Source organism: Rhynchophorus ferrugineus, unplaced genomic scaffold, assembly GCF_030347505.1.
Source record: "Rhynchophorus ferrugineus isolate W39M unplaced genomic scaffold, kcgeb_rfMv2 rfM11, whole genome shotgun sequence".
NCBI classification, from domain to species: Eukaryota; Metazoa; Arthropoda; class Insecta; order Coleoptera; family Curculionidae; genus Rhynchophorus; species Rhynchophorus ferrugineus.
The window spans coordinates 25,775,605-25,793,060 of NW_027472590.1; the positions used below are offsets into that span (position 1 = coordinate 25,775,605).

Consider the following 17,456-nt stretch of genomic DNA (forward strand, 5'->3'; position numbering starts at 1 on the left):
GTGTGGGGCACTTTTGAAACCGGGCAAAAATAAAAATTATATTTGTAAAAGCTAATTTACATTTAGGAATAACATAAATCTTCGCAGCTACTTTAAACTTATTAGATTTTTTTTGGCTAATTTCCCTATTATCAACAAGGGATTATCTGGATTGGACCTACTGTTTAACGTGGGCTCCGAACAACGGTTCTCGGCATTAAGTCTCCTATCAACTGGCGAGTGACCAATCTGAAGACCATTCCAGAAACATCCGGTCATACCCAGCCTGGTTACTGGCGTGATTGCAATCATTTTCGTTGTAGGATTTTGCATTCTTACCTAAGGACAATTGCACATATTAAACAATCACAAACATATATTTACAATCATGCCGCCTCAGTAGGATTCAAACCCGCGACTTTACTATCTTTGCCACTGCGCCAACCATGCCGACAATAGAATACGTTATATAAAACAATATGGACAGCAGTTTTTTTTCCAAAATAGTGTGGGGCACTTTTGAAACCGGGCAAAAATAAAAATTATATTTGTAAAAGCTAATTTACATTTAGGAATAACATAAATCTTCGCAGCTACTTTAAACTTATTAGATTTTTTTTGGCTAATTTCCCTATTATCAACAAGGGATTATCTGGATTGGACCTACTGTTTAACGTGGGCTCCGAACAACGGTTCTCGGCATTAAGTCTCCTATCAACTGGCGAGTGACCAATCTGAAGACCATTCCAGAAACATCCGGTCATACCCAGCCTGGTTACTGGCGTGATTGCAATCATTTTCGTTGTAGGATTTTGCATTCTTACCTAAGGACAATTGCACATATTAAACAATCACAAACATATATTTACAATCATGCCGCCTCAGTAGGATTCAAACCCGCGACTTTACTATCTTTATCACTGCGCCAACCATGCCGATAATAGAATACGTTATATAAAACAATATGGACAGTAGTTTTTTTTCCCAAATAGTGTGGGGCACATTTGAAACCGGGCGAAAATAAAAATTATATTTGTAAAAGCTAATTTACATTTAGAAATAACATAAATCTTCGCAACTACTTTAAAATTATTAGATTTTTTTTGGCTAATATTCCTATTATCAACAAGGGTTCATTTGGATTGGACCTACTGTTTAACGTGGGCTCCGAACAACGGTTCTCGGCATAAAGTCTCCTATCAGCTGGCGAGTGACTAATCTGAAGACCATTCCAGAAACATCCGGTCTTACCCAGCCTGGTTACTGGCGTGATTGCAATCATTTTCGTCGTAGGATTTTGCACTCTTACCTAAGGACAATTGCACATATTAAACAATCACAAACATACATTTACAATCATGCCGCCTCAGTAGGATTCAAACCCGCGACTTTACTATCTTTACCACTGCGCCAACCATGCCGATAATAGAATACGTTATATAAAACAATATGGACAGTAGTTTTTTTTCCCAAATAGTGTGGGGCACATTTGAAACCGGACGAAAATAAAAATTATATTTGTAAAAGCTAGTCTTATTTGATTATATTTTCATGACATTATTTTTCCTTAAAACGAGACAAAGGCATGTTACATTTAGGAAAATCATAAATCGTCGTAGCTACTTTAAACTTATTAGATTTTTTTGGGCTAATTTCCCTATTATCAACAAATGTTTATCTGGATTGGAGTTACTGTTTAATGTGAGCTCCGAGCCACGGTCCTCAGCATTAAGCCTCCTATCGACTGGCGAGTGTGACTGACTTAGAGACCTATTCCAGAAGACATCGTGTCTTACCCAGCCTGGTTGCTGGCGAGACAAGGATCATTTGCCTTGTCTGATTTTTCACTGTTGCAATTTCAAGCACATGCAAAAAACACATCCCTGCCCCAGCAGGATTCGAACCCACGACTATCGTCACGGTAGTCGCCTTTACCTCTGCGCCAACCAAGTCGGCAATATAATATATAAAACAATATGGACAGCTGTTTTTTTTCTAAATAGTGTAGTACATTTTATAGTCGAGCGTAAAATATTATAAAAAAATTGCAAAAGCGTGTTTTATTTGTTCATATTTTTACAATATGTTTTTTTCTTTAAATCAAGTACCATTCAAGGAAATCATAAATCAATCCGAATATCTATGGTACTTAAGATTCCGGCTGGTGCTAGTTCGATATTGTAGACCTTTTAATTTTGGATAGTTGATGTTTTTTAAAAAAGTTTGAGCGATAATTTTAACTGTAGAATTTGTCGCCTTTGAGAATACTTAGTAACAGACATAATTCCATGAATGGCAACATTTTTGATGTTTCTGCGGGGGCCGTATTTGCCAGATGTGAATCTTAACACCTCCAAGGGACGTTAGAAGTTCATAAGAGATCATTTCTGAAAACGCGACGCTCAGAGTCACCATCTTTTCCTTATTCAGATTATTTTACTGCACACAAAACAGGTGCCACTCAAGCTGAATTTCATCAAATGGTGAATTTATTCACTGAGTATTCCCAGTTTTCTCTTTTTAATTTCAATTTATTATTTTGTATTTATTATTCCCTAGTCATTATACTCTACTTATTTATTTCTTTACCCATTTATCATTATCTATTTTATTCTCCTCTATTTTATTATTTCTTCGTATCTTCGTATATTCCCCATAATTCTTACGTACCAGCGTATACCCTAACACTAACAATAATGGACGTGCAATACAATCAAGGAAAGCAAAAGCACAATATCCTGCCATTTCGCTTAATACTACTCGCTAGGGTAAAGCTTCCAATATATAAATGAGTATATAACAGGTCAATTGAAAAGTCCCCGGTCTACCATAGTAAAACTCATTTTTTTGGCAAAAATAGTTTTTTTTTGTTCTACATAATTCCCTTCAAGGACGAAACACTATTTTTTCCCTTCAAGAAGCAATGTTTTATCAACACGCGAAATTCCATTAAAATGCTATATTCACAAACTAATCGTCCAACAGCTGTCAAATTTATACACGCATCTTTGGAGAGTTAAGGCTAACTAAAAACATATGGATTTAATTCTAGTGGCTCTACCTTTGTGTCAGGCCGGGGACTTTTCAATTGACCTGTTATAAGTAGCTGATACTATTTATAAAATACTAACTTTTACATGTCCTCTTTACAGCGAGTCATCTCTGTGTTTTTTTCTTATAGGTAACCCCAGGAAGCGCCATTGCTTGCCTCGTCCTTCCCTTACTACCATCAGCCGGTATTATTCTTCTTCCGGGAAGGAACAAAAAGATACCTTTCAGTTAGGTGGTAAAAACCGAGTTTGTTAGCTTAAGCTGACTGACGAGCTTTATATGAATTTGTACAGCTGATTGTTAGTATGGTTTAATGTTACATAATTCTGTCTTAACGCTAATACGCTTCCTTTGTATCTCTTACCAGATTTTATTTAATGCGGTCGAGTTCGAGTTAAAGTTGAATAGAATGTATATAGCTAATCATGTAATACATTTGTTGGTTATTGCTAGTACCTATAAAAGACTAGATATATGAAAAATAGTTTCAGCAAGTGAGTGTTGTATCAATATAAGTTGACAAGTAAACACAGGAACTACAAATACTAAACTTAAAAAGGTCAATATGCTCTCCAATGAAAATGAAATGCATCATTTGCATGTAAAATTGCTAATTAGATGGATAAGGCCTTCTTCATATCAAATGTGGTTTGGAAAGCAGTTCAATGTAAATATAATAAAACACAACCCTAACCTACACACTATTACAACTGTATAATTAACTGTAGTTTAAGTCCTTCGATAATACATGCAATAGGTTTACTAGTTAACTTTCGTATAATTAATGTTAACGACATTAAAACACGGCTATTGTATGAAAAAAAACCCATCCTCTCAATTTATATTGAAAGCCAGAAATATTATTCGAAACAGAATTTAAAAGATCAACGTCCTACTATATCAGACTTTCATCTAAGATCTGATCAGCATAAAGGTTTTCACCAAACCTGTCGATATATAATATTAAAATTAGGTAACACAGGTTCGCCATGATTTAATATATTTATTTATTTGATTTTAAATCTATTTCAGTAAGTACTTTTGATAATATACTACTCAAATACAATTAGATATCTCTCTTAAATTTTATACCATAAGTAATCTTTGTTTTCTTCTATTAGAAATATTTACAACTAATTGACGACCAACTATTAATTTACATTACTGCAATACAATAGATTGTAGTGTCTTTTAAGTCTGTATAATTATATACAAATTATAATTCTTTATTGCCTTAATATATTAGGCATATGTAGTACACATGTAAATTCGACAATGCAAAAGTTTTCTTTATAGTTAGTTTTATATATTAATTTATAAGCCATTTATACTAACTATAGTATAATATTTTATTACTAAATAAGTCATATTTTATATTATATATTAATGTTGTTATCAATACTAACAATTAATTCTGCTGAATTCCTATTAAATTGCTTTCGTTTACACCAAACAACTTTGTAGATACACACCTTTTGACAATTAATTCTTTCAACCCATTTCAAATATATTTTGAAGACAAAAAGTAAGTGCCTATAGTGAATAGATATTTTGTTAATATAATTTATTTTTAATTATGATGGAGGAAATGTACTGGGACCAATTGGGATCTACTTTACACTTGTGATATACCACAAATGGAAAATATCACGATGGCTACATTTGCTGATGATACTGCGATTATAGATATGTGAAGAAGCCTCACGAAAATTACAACAGGCAAGGGACAATATAAATAATTGGGCACAAGCTTGGAAAATAAGAATTAATGAAAGTAAAGCAGTTCACCTATAAACAGACCGTACAAGCACCAATAACATTAAATAAACCTATCATTCCATATAGCAACAACGCTAAATATCTCGGAATGAATCTCAATGCAAAACTTCGCTGGAAGGAACATATAAAGAAGAAAAGAAAAGAACTGGAATTGAAATACGGAAAAATGTACTGGCTAATTGGAAGAAAATCAAAATTATCAGTACATAATAAATTGTTATTATATAAGTAAATATTGAAACCAATATGGACATACGGAGTTCAATTATGGGGATGTTCTGCAAAGAGTAACATCAGTAAAATACAAATTTTTCAGAACAAAGTCCTGAGAGGTATTGTGGGTACACCCAAATACTATAGGACTGATTACCTACATCGAGACCTTCAGATACCTACAGTCAGTCAAGAAATCAAGACAATTGCAAGGGGGCATAAGGAAAGACTACAGCCTGCCTATTACAGCCTATTACGGAAGAGAATTTGAAATTAGTGCATTATATATAGAATAAATGTTCAAATATTAAGTTAATAAATAATTAACCGGCTTGGTTGGCGCAGTGGTAAAGGCGACAGGATGGTCTATCTACTGTTGCGATAGTCATCGGTTCGAATCCTGCTGAGGCATGGCTAAATGTATGTGTGTGATTGTCTTTAGGCAAGTGTACAGAATTCGACAAGGAAAATGATCCGAGCCACGCCAGTAACCAAGTTGAGTAAGACCGGATGTCTTCTGGAATGATTTCTAGGTTGGTCACTGGTCAGTCAGTAGGCTTAATACTGAGGACTGTGGTTCGGAGCCCACGTTAAATTATAGGTTCAATCCAGATAAACCCCTAGTTGATAAAAGGGACCTTCTAAAATAGCTATTCTAAAATATAGAAAAAAAATAGCTTGCGTGGTACAAATTCTGGCAGCTGCAGATAAAACCGAGCAAAACTCAGGTTATTCTGTTCCACCGCAAGAAGGAGTTCCGCAACTACTGCCTCCTAATCGATAAAGTTCCTATCCCCTGGCTCCAGAAGGTATTATACATCGGTCTCCAGTTCGACCGCAGTTTCCAATGGCTAGTACAAATCCAGCACGCTAGCTGCAAAGGCAATGGCGTCTACACAGTCTACTCTTCCACAAACCTCGATAGATAACCAACTACGACAATCCCAGTCGTAACCCAGGGTCTCTGTCGCCCGCAAAACACTCTAGTATACCGAGCCTAAAGCGATATCAGCAAAAGACCATTTGGTTCTAGCTGGTCATTTTCTCTTTTCTTCTACACTTTGTAACAGTACCACTTCCATAGCGCTTCCGAACCTCCTTTACCTAACCTAATGTCCTCTCCATTCTCCCATCGACCACATCTATTATTTAACATCGAAATAAGCAAGTTTCTATTCAACCAGTATTTTCAGTTCCGGTGCATATTCCTTCAACAAAATAGTAGTGAGTGTTCGGACAAACAATCGCATCGGCAGTCACACATTCCGACCGACCAGACGAACATTCCTACAAAAATAACAGTATCAATGACAATTGTTATGTTATAAGCGACTTGGTGCTATCATAGTTTAAGGTTTTTACCAAAAAAAAAGCAGAAGTGAGCCCAAAAAAAATGGCTGATATAAAAGGAACAAAATCTTTGAGAAGCTGAAGACAGAAGATCCATTCTGTAGAGTCCCGAAAACTTCTTCAGAACCAGTGATACGCCTTCATGGAGTCTTAAGCTAATCGAAAAGTCCCCGGCCTGACACATAGATGGCGCTACTAGAATTAAATCCATATGTTTTTTAATTAACCCTCAAAAGATGCGTGTTTAAATTTGACCGCTCTCGGATCATTAGTTTGTGAATTATAGCATTTTGGGTGAAGCAACTTTTGTTATTGTGAAAAAATGGATAAAAAGGAATTTCGCGTGTGGATAAAATATTGCTTTTTGAAGAGAAAATATACGGTTGAAGCAAAAACTTTTTGCCTCGATATGTGACAATGGATGAAACATGGCTCCATCATTTCACTCCGAACATCCGAGTAGATTGCACACGATGAACCCGCTCCAAAGCGTGGGAAAATGCAACAAGTCGGCTGGCAAGGTTATGGCGTCTGTATTTTGGGATGCGCATGGAATAATTTTCATTAACTACCTTGAAAAAGGAAGAACAATCAATAACGACTATTACATAGCGTTATCGGATCGTTTGAAGGACGAAATCGCCGAAAAGCGGCCGTATTTGTCAAGTCACTGAAAACGATGGCAAAAATCCATTAATTGGACTTCAAATTGCTTCCTCATCCACCACATTATCCAGATCTGGCCCCAGCGACTATTTCCTGTTCTCAGATCTCAAAAGAATGCTCGCTGGGAAGAAATTTTCGTCGAATGAAGAGATGATCTCCGAAACTGAGGCCTATTTTGAAGCAAAGTCAAAGAGTACTACAAAAATGGTATGGAAAAGTTGGAGGGTCGCTATAATCAGTATATCACCCTTGACGGAAATTATGTTGAATAAAAAAACTAATTTTGCCAAAAAAAATGTGTCGATGTTGGTATAGCATCGATATCAATATCTCATTCCCATCCAAGGTAACCGGCTGGAAATCGCGCAAGCCGCTCCATACCACGTAGAATTTCTGAGCGTGTCGGCGCCGCGTAACAGTCGCTTCGGCTTAACGTCGGCAGCCGTTTGTACTCCGTACCGGATCCTCTCAACCCCCATTCCGGCGATCCGTTCGGGACGCATTTTTCCGTAAGCCCGAATCGAGCCGAACTCGGCCGATCCGAGTTTTTACCTTTAGGCGCGCGCCAATACCGTTTTCACTCCCCCCTTCACCGTTTCGTCTCGTTTGTCGTGTGCCGAATTTCAAATACGAAAAAAAAACGACGTTTAAAAACTCCGCTCAGGTAAGTAACTGTTGTTTCTTGCGATTGCGTAAGATTCCAGCCTTTGTCTTCGACGACAACCGATTATACCTGTTATGTTTGGAGAAATACTGCGATAATAAAAGTATCTTGAATTATCGTTGAGATAATTTTTATTGTATTCTTCTATAATGTTACTAGTAATTAAACAATGTTTATCTGGACTGGACCTACAGTTTATCGTGGGCTTCTAACTACGGTCCTCAGCATTAAGCCTACCGATTGGCGAGTGACCAACTTTAGAAATCACCCCAGAAGACATCCGGTCTTAACCAGCCTGGTTACTGGCGTGACTGGGATCATTTTTTTTGTCGGATTTTACACTCTTAGCTAAAACAATCACAAATTTTGACAAATCAGAAACATAAATTTACAATCATGCCCCAGCAGGATAGGAACCCCCGGCTATCGCAGCAGTAGGAAGACCTTCTGCCAAGCCACTGCGCCGCCAAGCCGGCTGATTGTTTTATTTGATCTTACTGGTTATAATTCCTGATACCTTATCGCAGCTACCTACCGAGTCCGAGTGCTATTACAAACCATTCTTGAATCCCCGTAAGAAAACACAAAAAATTCCTTTAACCTGCAATTTATTTTTACAAAAACTTAAATCTAGGTATATATCCAAGAGGACCAATCAGTCCTATCTTACTCTCTAATGATGTTTATGTATTAACACTGTTGTTTTTCTATTAAATTCACCTCATTACACTACACTGCACTGTTCTAGCGTTATCTAAGAGTTGTATTACTTCGATATTGACATGAGAATGGAGCCTGTCCTCCTGTCTCCTTGCAATTATCTTGATTTCCTGGGTGACAGTCGGTACCTGGAAGGTCTCGATGTGAGTAATCCTATAGTATTTGGGTGCATCTACAATACTTCTCAGGACTTTGTTCTGAAAGACTTCATTGGTCATTAGTCTGTTGCAATTTTTGGGTGGCTTCTTCGATATTGTCTCCACTAACAAGAATCGCAGTGTCATCAGCAAATATTTCAACCTTGATACTTTCCATTTGTGGTACTTTCTATCACATGTGTAGAGTAGGTAAAGAATTGGCCTTAATATAATTCCTTGTGGTACACCTGCTGTAGCTTCTTTTATTATAGAGTAGGTTTCCTATTGTTTGACTCTAAACATTTTGGCATGTAAGATTTCCACAGTGCACTGTGTTGTTTTGGTAATATTTCTGTAGCTTATGAAGAGGGTTTGTCATGCCATACCTTATCAAAGGCTTATGCTACTTCTAAGAAAATAGCTAAACATATATTTTTACCTTCATAGGCTGAATTATTATTGAGATAGTTTTTGATTGTATTTTTATAATATTACACTTGTTTAATAAAGTATACAACTGATGAAATGCGAAGGTACTTTTGATAAGTATACAATTTATGCACAACAAGAACGTATATTTTATTTCATTTAACTCTAAAATTCCTGATACTTTTTAAAAATATTTACCCTTTTTTTCACATAGGGTGATGTGTAATCAAGTTTGACGATTTTAATTTTTGTCTGAACCCACGTATAGTGATATTATGGCGATGCATTGAGGATTGACTTGGCAACAACAAAATTTTGATTTCATTCCAGTTTGGATTTCACCTAAATGTGAAAAAATTAACCGTATTAAACACACTGTAAAATAAACCGTATACAAAGAAAATTATTAATTAAATCAAAACACTTCACAAGCGTCAATCAAATTCCATCATGGTTAGTCATCAAATATTTGGTTTCACATTAAGAGTAACTTATGCATAACAATGTAGTTTTATCAAGTTTTTAGAGCCATGACACCATGGTATATACTTAAAGAAAATATATGAATACAAAAATGTTGTCACTGAATTCAAGAAAAGCACAAGAAACTAAGCAGAGATCTAGTATAAGAATTCGTAGGAGAATTTAGTATGCAACTGTATGTGCTTATAACTTTGTTAAGCTATTATTAAAATAAACTTCAACATTGCAATTTGTGTATTTTATTATATATATTTGTGAAAATATTGCAAAATATTTTAATACAATATCGGATATACTTTTTTCTATAAACAGATATACTGTAAAACCTTAGTAGTTTCACTTTTAATTTTGAAATAAATGTATTTTTATTAATCGCTCTATGGTATATTATTATTATATATTAATGTTTGTGATTCAGATTTATGATTCTTTATTACAGTGGTCTAGCCTATTGCTTCAGTGGATAGATTGTTCAGCAACTCTTATGTTTGCTGAGAGACGAAATCCCTTTACATGTCACAACATAGTTGATTATTTGAGGCAAGCGTTCATCTCATCGGCAGCAGTGTGTCTTGGAATGGCAGAGTTTGGCAGAAATCGCTAGAGTGCAATACAATTATGCCTCCAAAACGTTTCGTGTTACTGATTTTAAATGCTATAATTAACAGCTCAGCCATACGGCATCCATCTACCAATGTGGCCGCTATTCCACATGACGATATTAATTATATAGGCTTGGTTGGCGCAGTGGTAAAGGCGACAGGACGGTCCACCTACTGTTGATATAGTCGCGGATTCGAATCCTGCTGGAGTATGGTTGTAAACGTATGTTCTAATATGTGTCCTAGGCAAGAGTGTAAAATCCGACAACGAAAATAATCCCATTCGCGCCAGTAACCAGGCTGGGTAAGACTGGACGTCTTCTCGAATGATTTCTAAGTTGGTCACTTGCCAGTCGGTAGGCTTAATGCCGAGGACCGTAGTTCGGAGCCCACGTTGAACTGTAGGTCCAGTCCAGATAAACCCTCGTTGGTAAAAAAAAAGACTTTAAAAAATATTTTAAAAATATTATATAGCTGTTAGTATTAAAATTAATTTAATATCAAAATAACACTGATGTATACATATCGGTATGAACTTAGGTAGGTATGTTTTTGATATAAATATAAGCAAAAACTGCTATCTTATATATAAAAATGAATCGCAAAATATGTTCCTAAGCGCATAACTCAACAACGCCTGGACCAATTTGGCCAAATCTTTTTTTAAAATGTTCGTTGAAGTTCAGGGATGGTTTTTACGGCGAGAAAAATTAGAATTATTGCTGGAAAAACCCTAAAAATAGCCCTTTTTGTTTGAATTTGTTTCGTGTATCAGTTGACAATTCATCTGTCATCTGTCAAAAGTCATCTGTAACAGACAACTTTTTTTTTTTAAATTTGATATGACTTGAACTCAAATCCTTTTAATCCGTACGAATTGTTTTATTTATTTAAAATTTTTTATTTGTTTAAAATTTAATTCAAATTTTAAATAAATAAAAGAATTTGTACGGCTTAAAAGGATTTGAGTTCAAGTCATATCAAATTTAAAAAAAAAAGTTGTCTGTTACAGATGACTTTTGACAGATGACAGATGAATTGTCAAGTGATACACGAAACAAATTCGTATATCGTGTTTTGTGCAGAGTGTTTAGTTAGTTAGTGTTTGTTTAGTTCGTGATTAGTGAAAAAATAATTTATATTTGATTCGCGTGAAGCGCGAGCGCGACATTCAACTAATAATCGCGCAAGTTTGAATCCAGCTGCTTTCAGTTACGATGTGTCAATTGACTACAGTAACTACCAATGTGTTGTTATTGGTTCTATGAACTTGGTTTGCTCACACTGTAAGGCATTAAAATACAAAAACGAAGCCAATGGATTGTGTTGCGCAAATGGTAAAGTGAAATTGATACAATTGGATCCACCACCAGAACCATTGTACTCATTGGTTTCAGGAATAGGAACAGATTCTATACACTTTTTGACACATATTCAACAATATAACAATTGCTTTCAAATGACTTCATTTGGGGCAACAAATGCAGTTCGGGAAAATTTTATGCCAACTTTCAAGGTATGTATTATAGCAGTTACTCATAATTATTTTAGCGAACAAAATTTTCTGTCACCAAAGTTAAGATGTGTTACTAATCTTCAATTTCTTAATCATTACGAAATATATCACTTAGTCATCATATTATATGGTGATTCAGTTTCAGTGACACTTTTATTATATTTTATATTTGATAGATATTAGTTAAAACTAAATATATACTTTTTAAGATCAAATATTATTTAAGTTTGATCATTGACAATCCATTAATTTATACCACACCATAATATTTTTTTTATTTACAGATACAAGGGCAAATATATCACAGAGCAGGTTCACTGTTACCAGTGTCAGATAGCGACAACAAATTCCTGCAAATTTATTTTATGGGCAATTCACCACAAGAAATTGATCTGCGTTGTGCACATAACAATTTAGTAAAAAGGTCTATTGTAGAACAATTACAAACTTTATTTCATCAACACAATCAATTAATTATATTGTTTAAAACTGCCCTGGATCTGATGCCATCCGATAATCACAAAATTGTAATCAGAGCTGATAAAACACCTGCAGGTCAACATACAAGACGTTTTAATGCACCAACTATTGATGAAGTTGCTATCGTTGTAGTTGGAGAAAACTTGGAATCCCGTGATATTGTTTTACATCGTCGGAATTTTCAATTACAACCTATAAAGGAAACACACCGCTCATATGATGCACTGCAATATCCCATTATATTTTGGCAAGGTGAAGATGGCTACGATTTATCAATAAAAATGATAAATCCCATTACAGGTAACTAAAATATTAGTTTAGCTATGGCGATAATATCTCAGTCACTATATTATGTATTTTAATTTTATATTTGAATGTTATTAAAACAAAATCTGTTTACAGGTTCTGAAACCAACAAAAAAGTCAGTTCAATGAACTATTATTCATACCGCCTAATGATTCGGGAAAATGCAGATAATCACATATTGAAATGTCGGCGATTATATCACAAATATGTTGATGACATGTATGTTAAAATTGAAACGGAGAGATTAACATTCATCAGGTTGAATCAAACCAAACTCCGATCTGAAGAGTATATTCACCTTCGAGATGCGATTAATACTGATGGAAATGCACAGAATGTCGGTCGGATGACTATTCTTCCAACAACATACATCGGAAGCCCTCGGCATATGCACGAATATGCTCAAGATGCCATGTCGTATGTTCGTCATTATGGTACAGCGGATTTGTTCATCACATTTACATGCAATCCGCAATGGATAGAAATTAAGCAGGAGTTATTCCCTGGGCAATCACCCATTGATCGTCATGATATTACAGCCAGAGTCTTTAGACAAAAGTTGAAATCTTTAATGAATTTCATCGTAAAACATAATGTGTTTGGTGAGACACGCTGCTGGATGTATTCTGTGGAGTGGCAGAAACGAGGATTGCCACATGCACACATTTTGATTTGGTTGGTTGAAAAGATAAGGCCAAATGAAGTTGATGCAGTGATATCAGCTGAAATCCCTAATGTACAAGTAGATCCTGGATTGCATGAGGTAGTTATCAAAAACATGATACATGGTCCCTGTGGAACTCTTAATCAAAATTCACCGTGTATGATGGATGGTAAATGTTCAAAACGATATCCACGGACATTAATATCGGAAACAATTACTGGTAATGACGGTTATCCATTGTATCGTCGCAGATCGACAGCAGACAATGGAAAATCAACAATTGTCAAATTAAATCAACAAGATATTGAAATAGATAATCGTTGGATTGTTCCATATTCACCCATTTTATCAAAGACATTCAAAGCACACATCAACGTTGAATCTTGCCATTCAGTGAAATCGATTAAATGCATTTGCAAATATGTAAGCAAAGGGAGTGATATGGCTGTGATTGAAATTGGTGCAGAGAATTCTAATGATGAAGTTACCCAATACCAAATGGGCCGCTATGTCAGTAGTAATGAAGCAGTTTGGCGAATATTTTCTTTTCCTATTCATGAGAGACACCCTTCTGTTGTTCACTTAGCTGTGCATTTAGAAAATGGACAAAGAGTGTATTTTACAGCACAGAACGCAGTACAAAGAGCTGCTCAGCCACCATCTACTACATTAACCAGTTTTTTTGAGACATGCCAAAACGATGATTTCGCACAAACATTGCTATATTCTGAAATGCCAAAATATTATACCTGGAATCAATCCTCAAGGAGATTTATACGACGGAAACAAGGAAAACCAGTTCCAGGATATACAGATGTATATTCCACCGATGCGATTGGCCGGATTTATTCAGTACATCCAAGCAATGATGAATGTTTTTATTTACGACTGCTATTAGTCAATGTACGTGGCCCAACATCATTCCAACAGTTACGAACTGTTGATGGTGAATTGTGTGGATCCTACAGAGAAGCCTGTCAACGTTTGCAATTGCTTGAAAATGACGCTCATTGGGATCAAACTCTCAATGATGCTGTAATATCATCACACACTCATCAAATACGAACATTGTTTTCTATAATCATATCTACATGCTTCCCATCAAACCCAATTGATTTGTGGATGAAGTACAAAGATTATATGTGTGATGATATTTTGTATCAAATACGGAATAGAATGGGAAATCCAAATATACAAATCAGTGAAGAAATTTACAATGAAGCATTGCTTTCAATTGAGGACATGTGCTTGATAATGTCAAACAAACTATTAATTCAATTAGGCCTGACCGCGCCCAATCGTCCAATGCATGACGCTTTTAACCAAGAGTTGCATCGAGAAAGACTGTATGATCTCAACGCTTTGAAAGAATAAATTCAAACAAATCTTCCACTGTTAAATGAACAACAGAAGTATGTATTTGAAACTCTTATGAAAGTAACAAATGATGAAACTGGAGGGATTTATTTCTTAGATGCACCTGGTGGTACAGGAAAAACTTTTTTATTTCACTAATATTAGCAACAATTCGCTCACAAAATAAAATTGCACTTGCACTCGCTTCGTCGGGAATCGCAGCAACTTTGCTTGAAGGTGGTCGAACAGCCCATTCAGCACTAAAATTGCCATTAAATATGCAAAGCAATGAAACTCCAACCTGCAACGTTTCGAAGAACTCTGCAATGGCAAAGGTTTTGCAGCAATGTAAATTGATTGTTTGGGATGAATGCACGATGGCACATAAAAAATCTTTGGAGGCTTTAGACAGAACCTTAAAAGATCTACGTTGCAATAATAACCGATTTGGTGGTGCAATGATTTTATTAGCAGGAGATTTTCGTCAAACATTGCCAGTGATTCCACGATCAACGCCAGCTGATGAACTCAATGCATGTCTAAAGTCCTCCAATTTGTGGAAACATGTTAAAGTACTTCATTTAAGCAAGAATATGCGTGTCGAGTTGCAAAATGACCAATCTGGAAACATATTCTCTAAACAACTCATTGACATTGGTAATGGCAAATTTCCTATAGACATGTTGACGGCTTGCTTTTGCTATGACTATAAACAAGTCCCAGGGGCAATCATTAAGTGTTTGTGGTATTAATCTAGAAAACCCATGTTTCTCACATGGTCAATTGTATGTTGCCTGTTCCCGTGTTGGAAAACCATCAGATTTGTTTATCTATGCGCCAGGTAATCAAACAAAAAACATCGTATACCACAAAGCAATATAATGATAATAATAATAATAATTATGATTCACATGATTAACAATAAAGCGATTACTTACTTTTCAATCCTTATATATGTTTTATTTAATTATTTTTTATTCACAACGCCCTATCACCAGGGTGATGGTTCTGTTCAGGAGAATTTTTTAAAATACGTAGGCACAAAAACTGCCACATTACAAATCTTTTTGACAGGACGAAGTCTGTCGGGTCAGCTAGTAAATATATAAATATCGTCTTCGTTAACATCGATTAAAGCAAAATGAGTTCACCAAGTTTTTTTGACCATTCTAAAATCGGTAAATTTGAATATATTATGTTATATTTTTTTACATCATTAAATGTTATATATCGAAAGGTATATACAAAATATTTTAGAAACACTACAATTAATTATTGTGCGTACATATTATTTATCAGTTATCTATTGTTAGTCACTAGATCATATTTGTTATCATCTTTGTGGTAAATTAAACCTATTGTCATCGAGGAGCTTGAGAAACATTTGAGCGATATTTAATTCCACTGAAAACCCTTGTTGCATTTGCATCGAGTCTCTATGGAGCTTAGGTCCGTACCCAAGTCCATGTTTTCATTACTTTCTGGGTGGTGTAAAATATTTTATTAGTTATATGTATGTAATGTTGTCATTTGAACCTCAAAACTACACAAGTTCCGCCAAAAAAACACTATTAAAGATTCATAATTTTTGACGCATTACTTTTCTTATTTCATCTAAAGCAAAAATCGCCTAAAATTTGTCGATAGATCTGTGAAAGTATAAGATATGTCGCTATTCTTTCTTCATGTTATTCTGCTGACATCAAGCTTCAAAGCTATACATGTTAAATTTTTGCGAAAGTAACACCGTCATAGTCAAGTTTCGTACCTGAAAACTGTTAGAAATGATGATTATTACACTTACATTATTTACTTATGATGAGCATAACTGCCAGATATTTTTTGACGTGGACCCAACCCAAACTCAAAAACAATTGCCAGAAGCATTAAATGATGATTAGCGACCGATTACGATTAATATGGAATCCAAAAAGGTGGGAAGATAAGTGCCACATTAATTCAATGACAGGTAAATTGAAAATCGCCTCTGAAATGCTGCTCCAAAGATATGATCGGAAGTCATTTCTGCATCGAATAGTGACAGGTGATGAAAAGTAGATTTATTTTGAAAATCCAAAGCGCTAAAAATTATGGTTATCACCTAGCGAAGCTGGTCGATCGACTCCAAGGCCAAATCGTTTTGGTCGCAAGACAATGCTCTGTGTTTGGCGGGATCAAATTAGCATTGTGTATCATAAACTGTTGAATTCTGGTGAAACAGTTACTAGTGATCCCTACCGACAACCAATGATAAATTTGAACCATGCATTAATCCGAAAACGCCTAGAATGGGTCCAAAGACACGGTAAAGTGATTTTACAGCTCGACTATGCACCGTCTCGTAAATCAAACCCGGTCAAGGAACCGATGAAAACACTTGGATAAGAAATATTATCGCACCCGCCGCACTCTCTAGATCTCGCCCGTTTCGACTATTAACTATTCGCATAAATGGGACAGGTGCTTGCAGAGCAACACATCGCAAATTTCGAAGAATTTAGAAAATGACTCGATGAAAGGTTTTCCTCAAATGACAATTTTTTTTAGGGATTGCATCCATACATTGTCTGAACGATGAACAAGATGTATAAAGAAAATCAAATAACCAATACAAGGAATAAATACATTTTAACTACAATTAAAAATTGTAAATTATTGTAAATTATATTTAGCGAAAAAAAAGGACGGGATGGAATCGCCGATTCACTCGGTATAACTGTTCGGAAAACACATACTGATCCGCATTCATCTTATCTTCAACGTATACAAGTAAAGTAAGAGATGTAACAAAATAACGCAATTTAATCTTGGAATGTAACATAATTTAAAGATCATTAAGAATTAAATTATACACCTAATATTTCTTGAACATATAACTGCGCTTTCTATACCAAACCTCGGAATGTTCGTTCATAGACCTAGAAAGTTTTAATAATCGATAACAAAATATAACTAAATATAATTACCTAATCTAAAAGATCAAACAATATTCAACAGTACTAATCAACAACCTCTTATTAACACTTATTTCGTCCAGAAATAACGTGGAACATTTTTACG

At 35.2% G+C, this 17,456-nt stretch overlaps 1 protein-coding gene across 2 annotated transcripts; it reads left to right on the forward strand.

The window, feature by feature from the left end:
* Nucleotides 1-11,193: 11,193 nt before the first annotated feature.
* LOC143204893 (uncharacterized) lies at nucleotides 11,194-14,518 on the forward strand. 2 transcript variants are annotated; one of them, XM_076417820.1, is made up of 4 exons: nucleotides 11,194-11,410; nucleotides 11,471-11,589; nucleotides 11,874-12,369; nucleotides 12,472-14,518. In XM_076417820.1, the coding sequence occupies exons 1-4, from the start codon at nucleotides 11,338-11,340 to the stop codon at nucleotides 14,412-14,414; spliced, it is 2,631 nt and encodes an 876-aa protein (XP_076273935.1). In that variant the 5' UTR covers nucleotides 11,194-11,337; the 3' UTR covers nucleotides 14,415-14,518. The 2 variants fall into 2 exon arrangements, with proteins under 2 accessions (XP_076273935.1, XP_076273934.1); XM_076417819.1 differs by having other exon boundaries at nucleotides 11,194-11,589.
* The last annotated feature ends 2,938 nt before the right edge of the window (nucleotides 14,519-17,456 follow it).

What these genes read in the sequence shown, in the direction of transcription:
- LOC143204893 (XM_076417819.1), top strand. Translation starts at nt 11,338, where the DNA reads ATGAACTTGGTTTGCTCACACTGTAAGGCATTAAAATACAAAAACGAA. An exon ending in ATTTTATGCCAACTTTCAAG is followed by an intron (nt 11,590 to 11,873) that starts GTATGTATTATA and finishes TTTTATTTACAG; the next exon opens with ATACAAGGGCAAATATATCA. An exon ending in AATGATAAATCCCATTACAG is followed by an intron (nt 12,370 to 12,471) that starts GTAACTAAAATA and finishes ATCTGTTTACAG; the next exon opens with GTTCTGAAACCAACAAAAAA.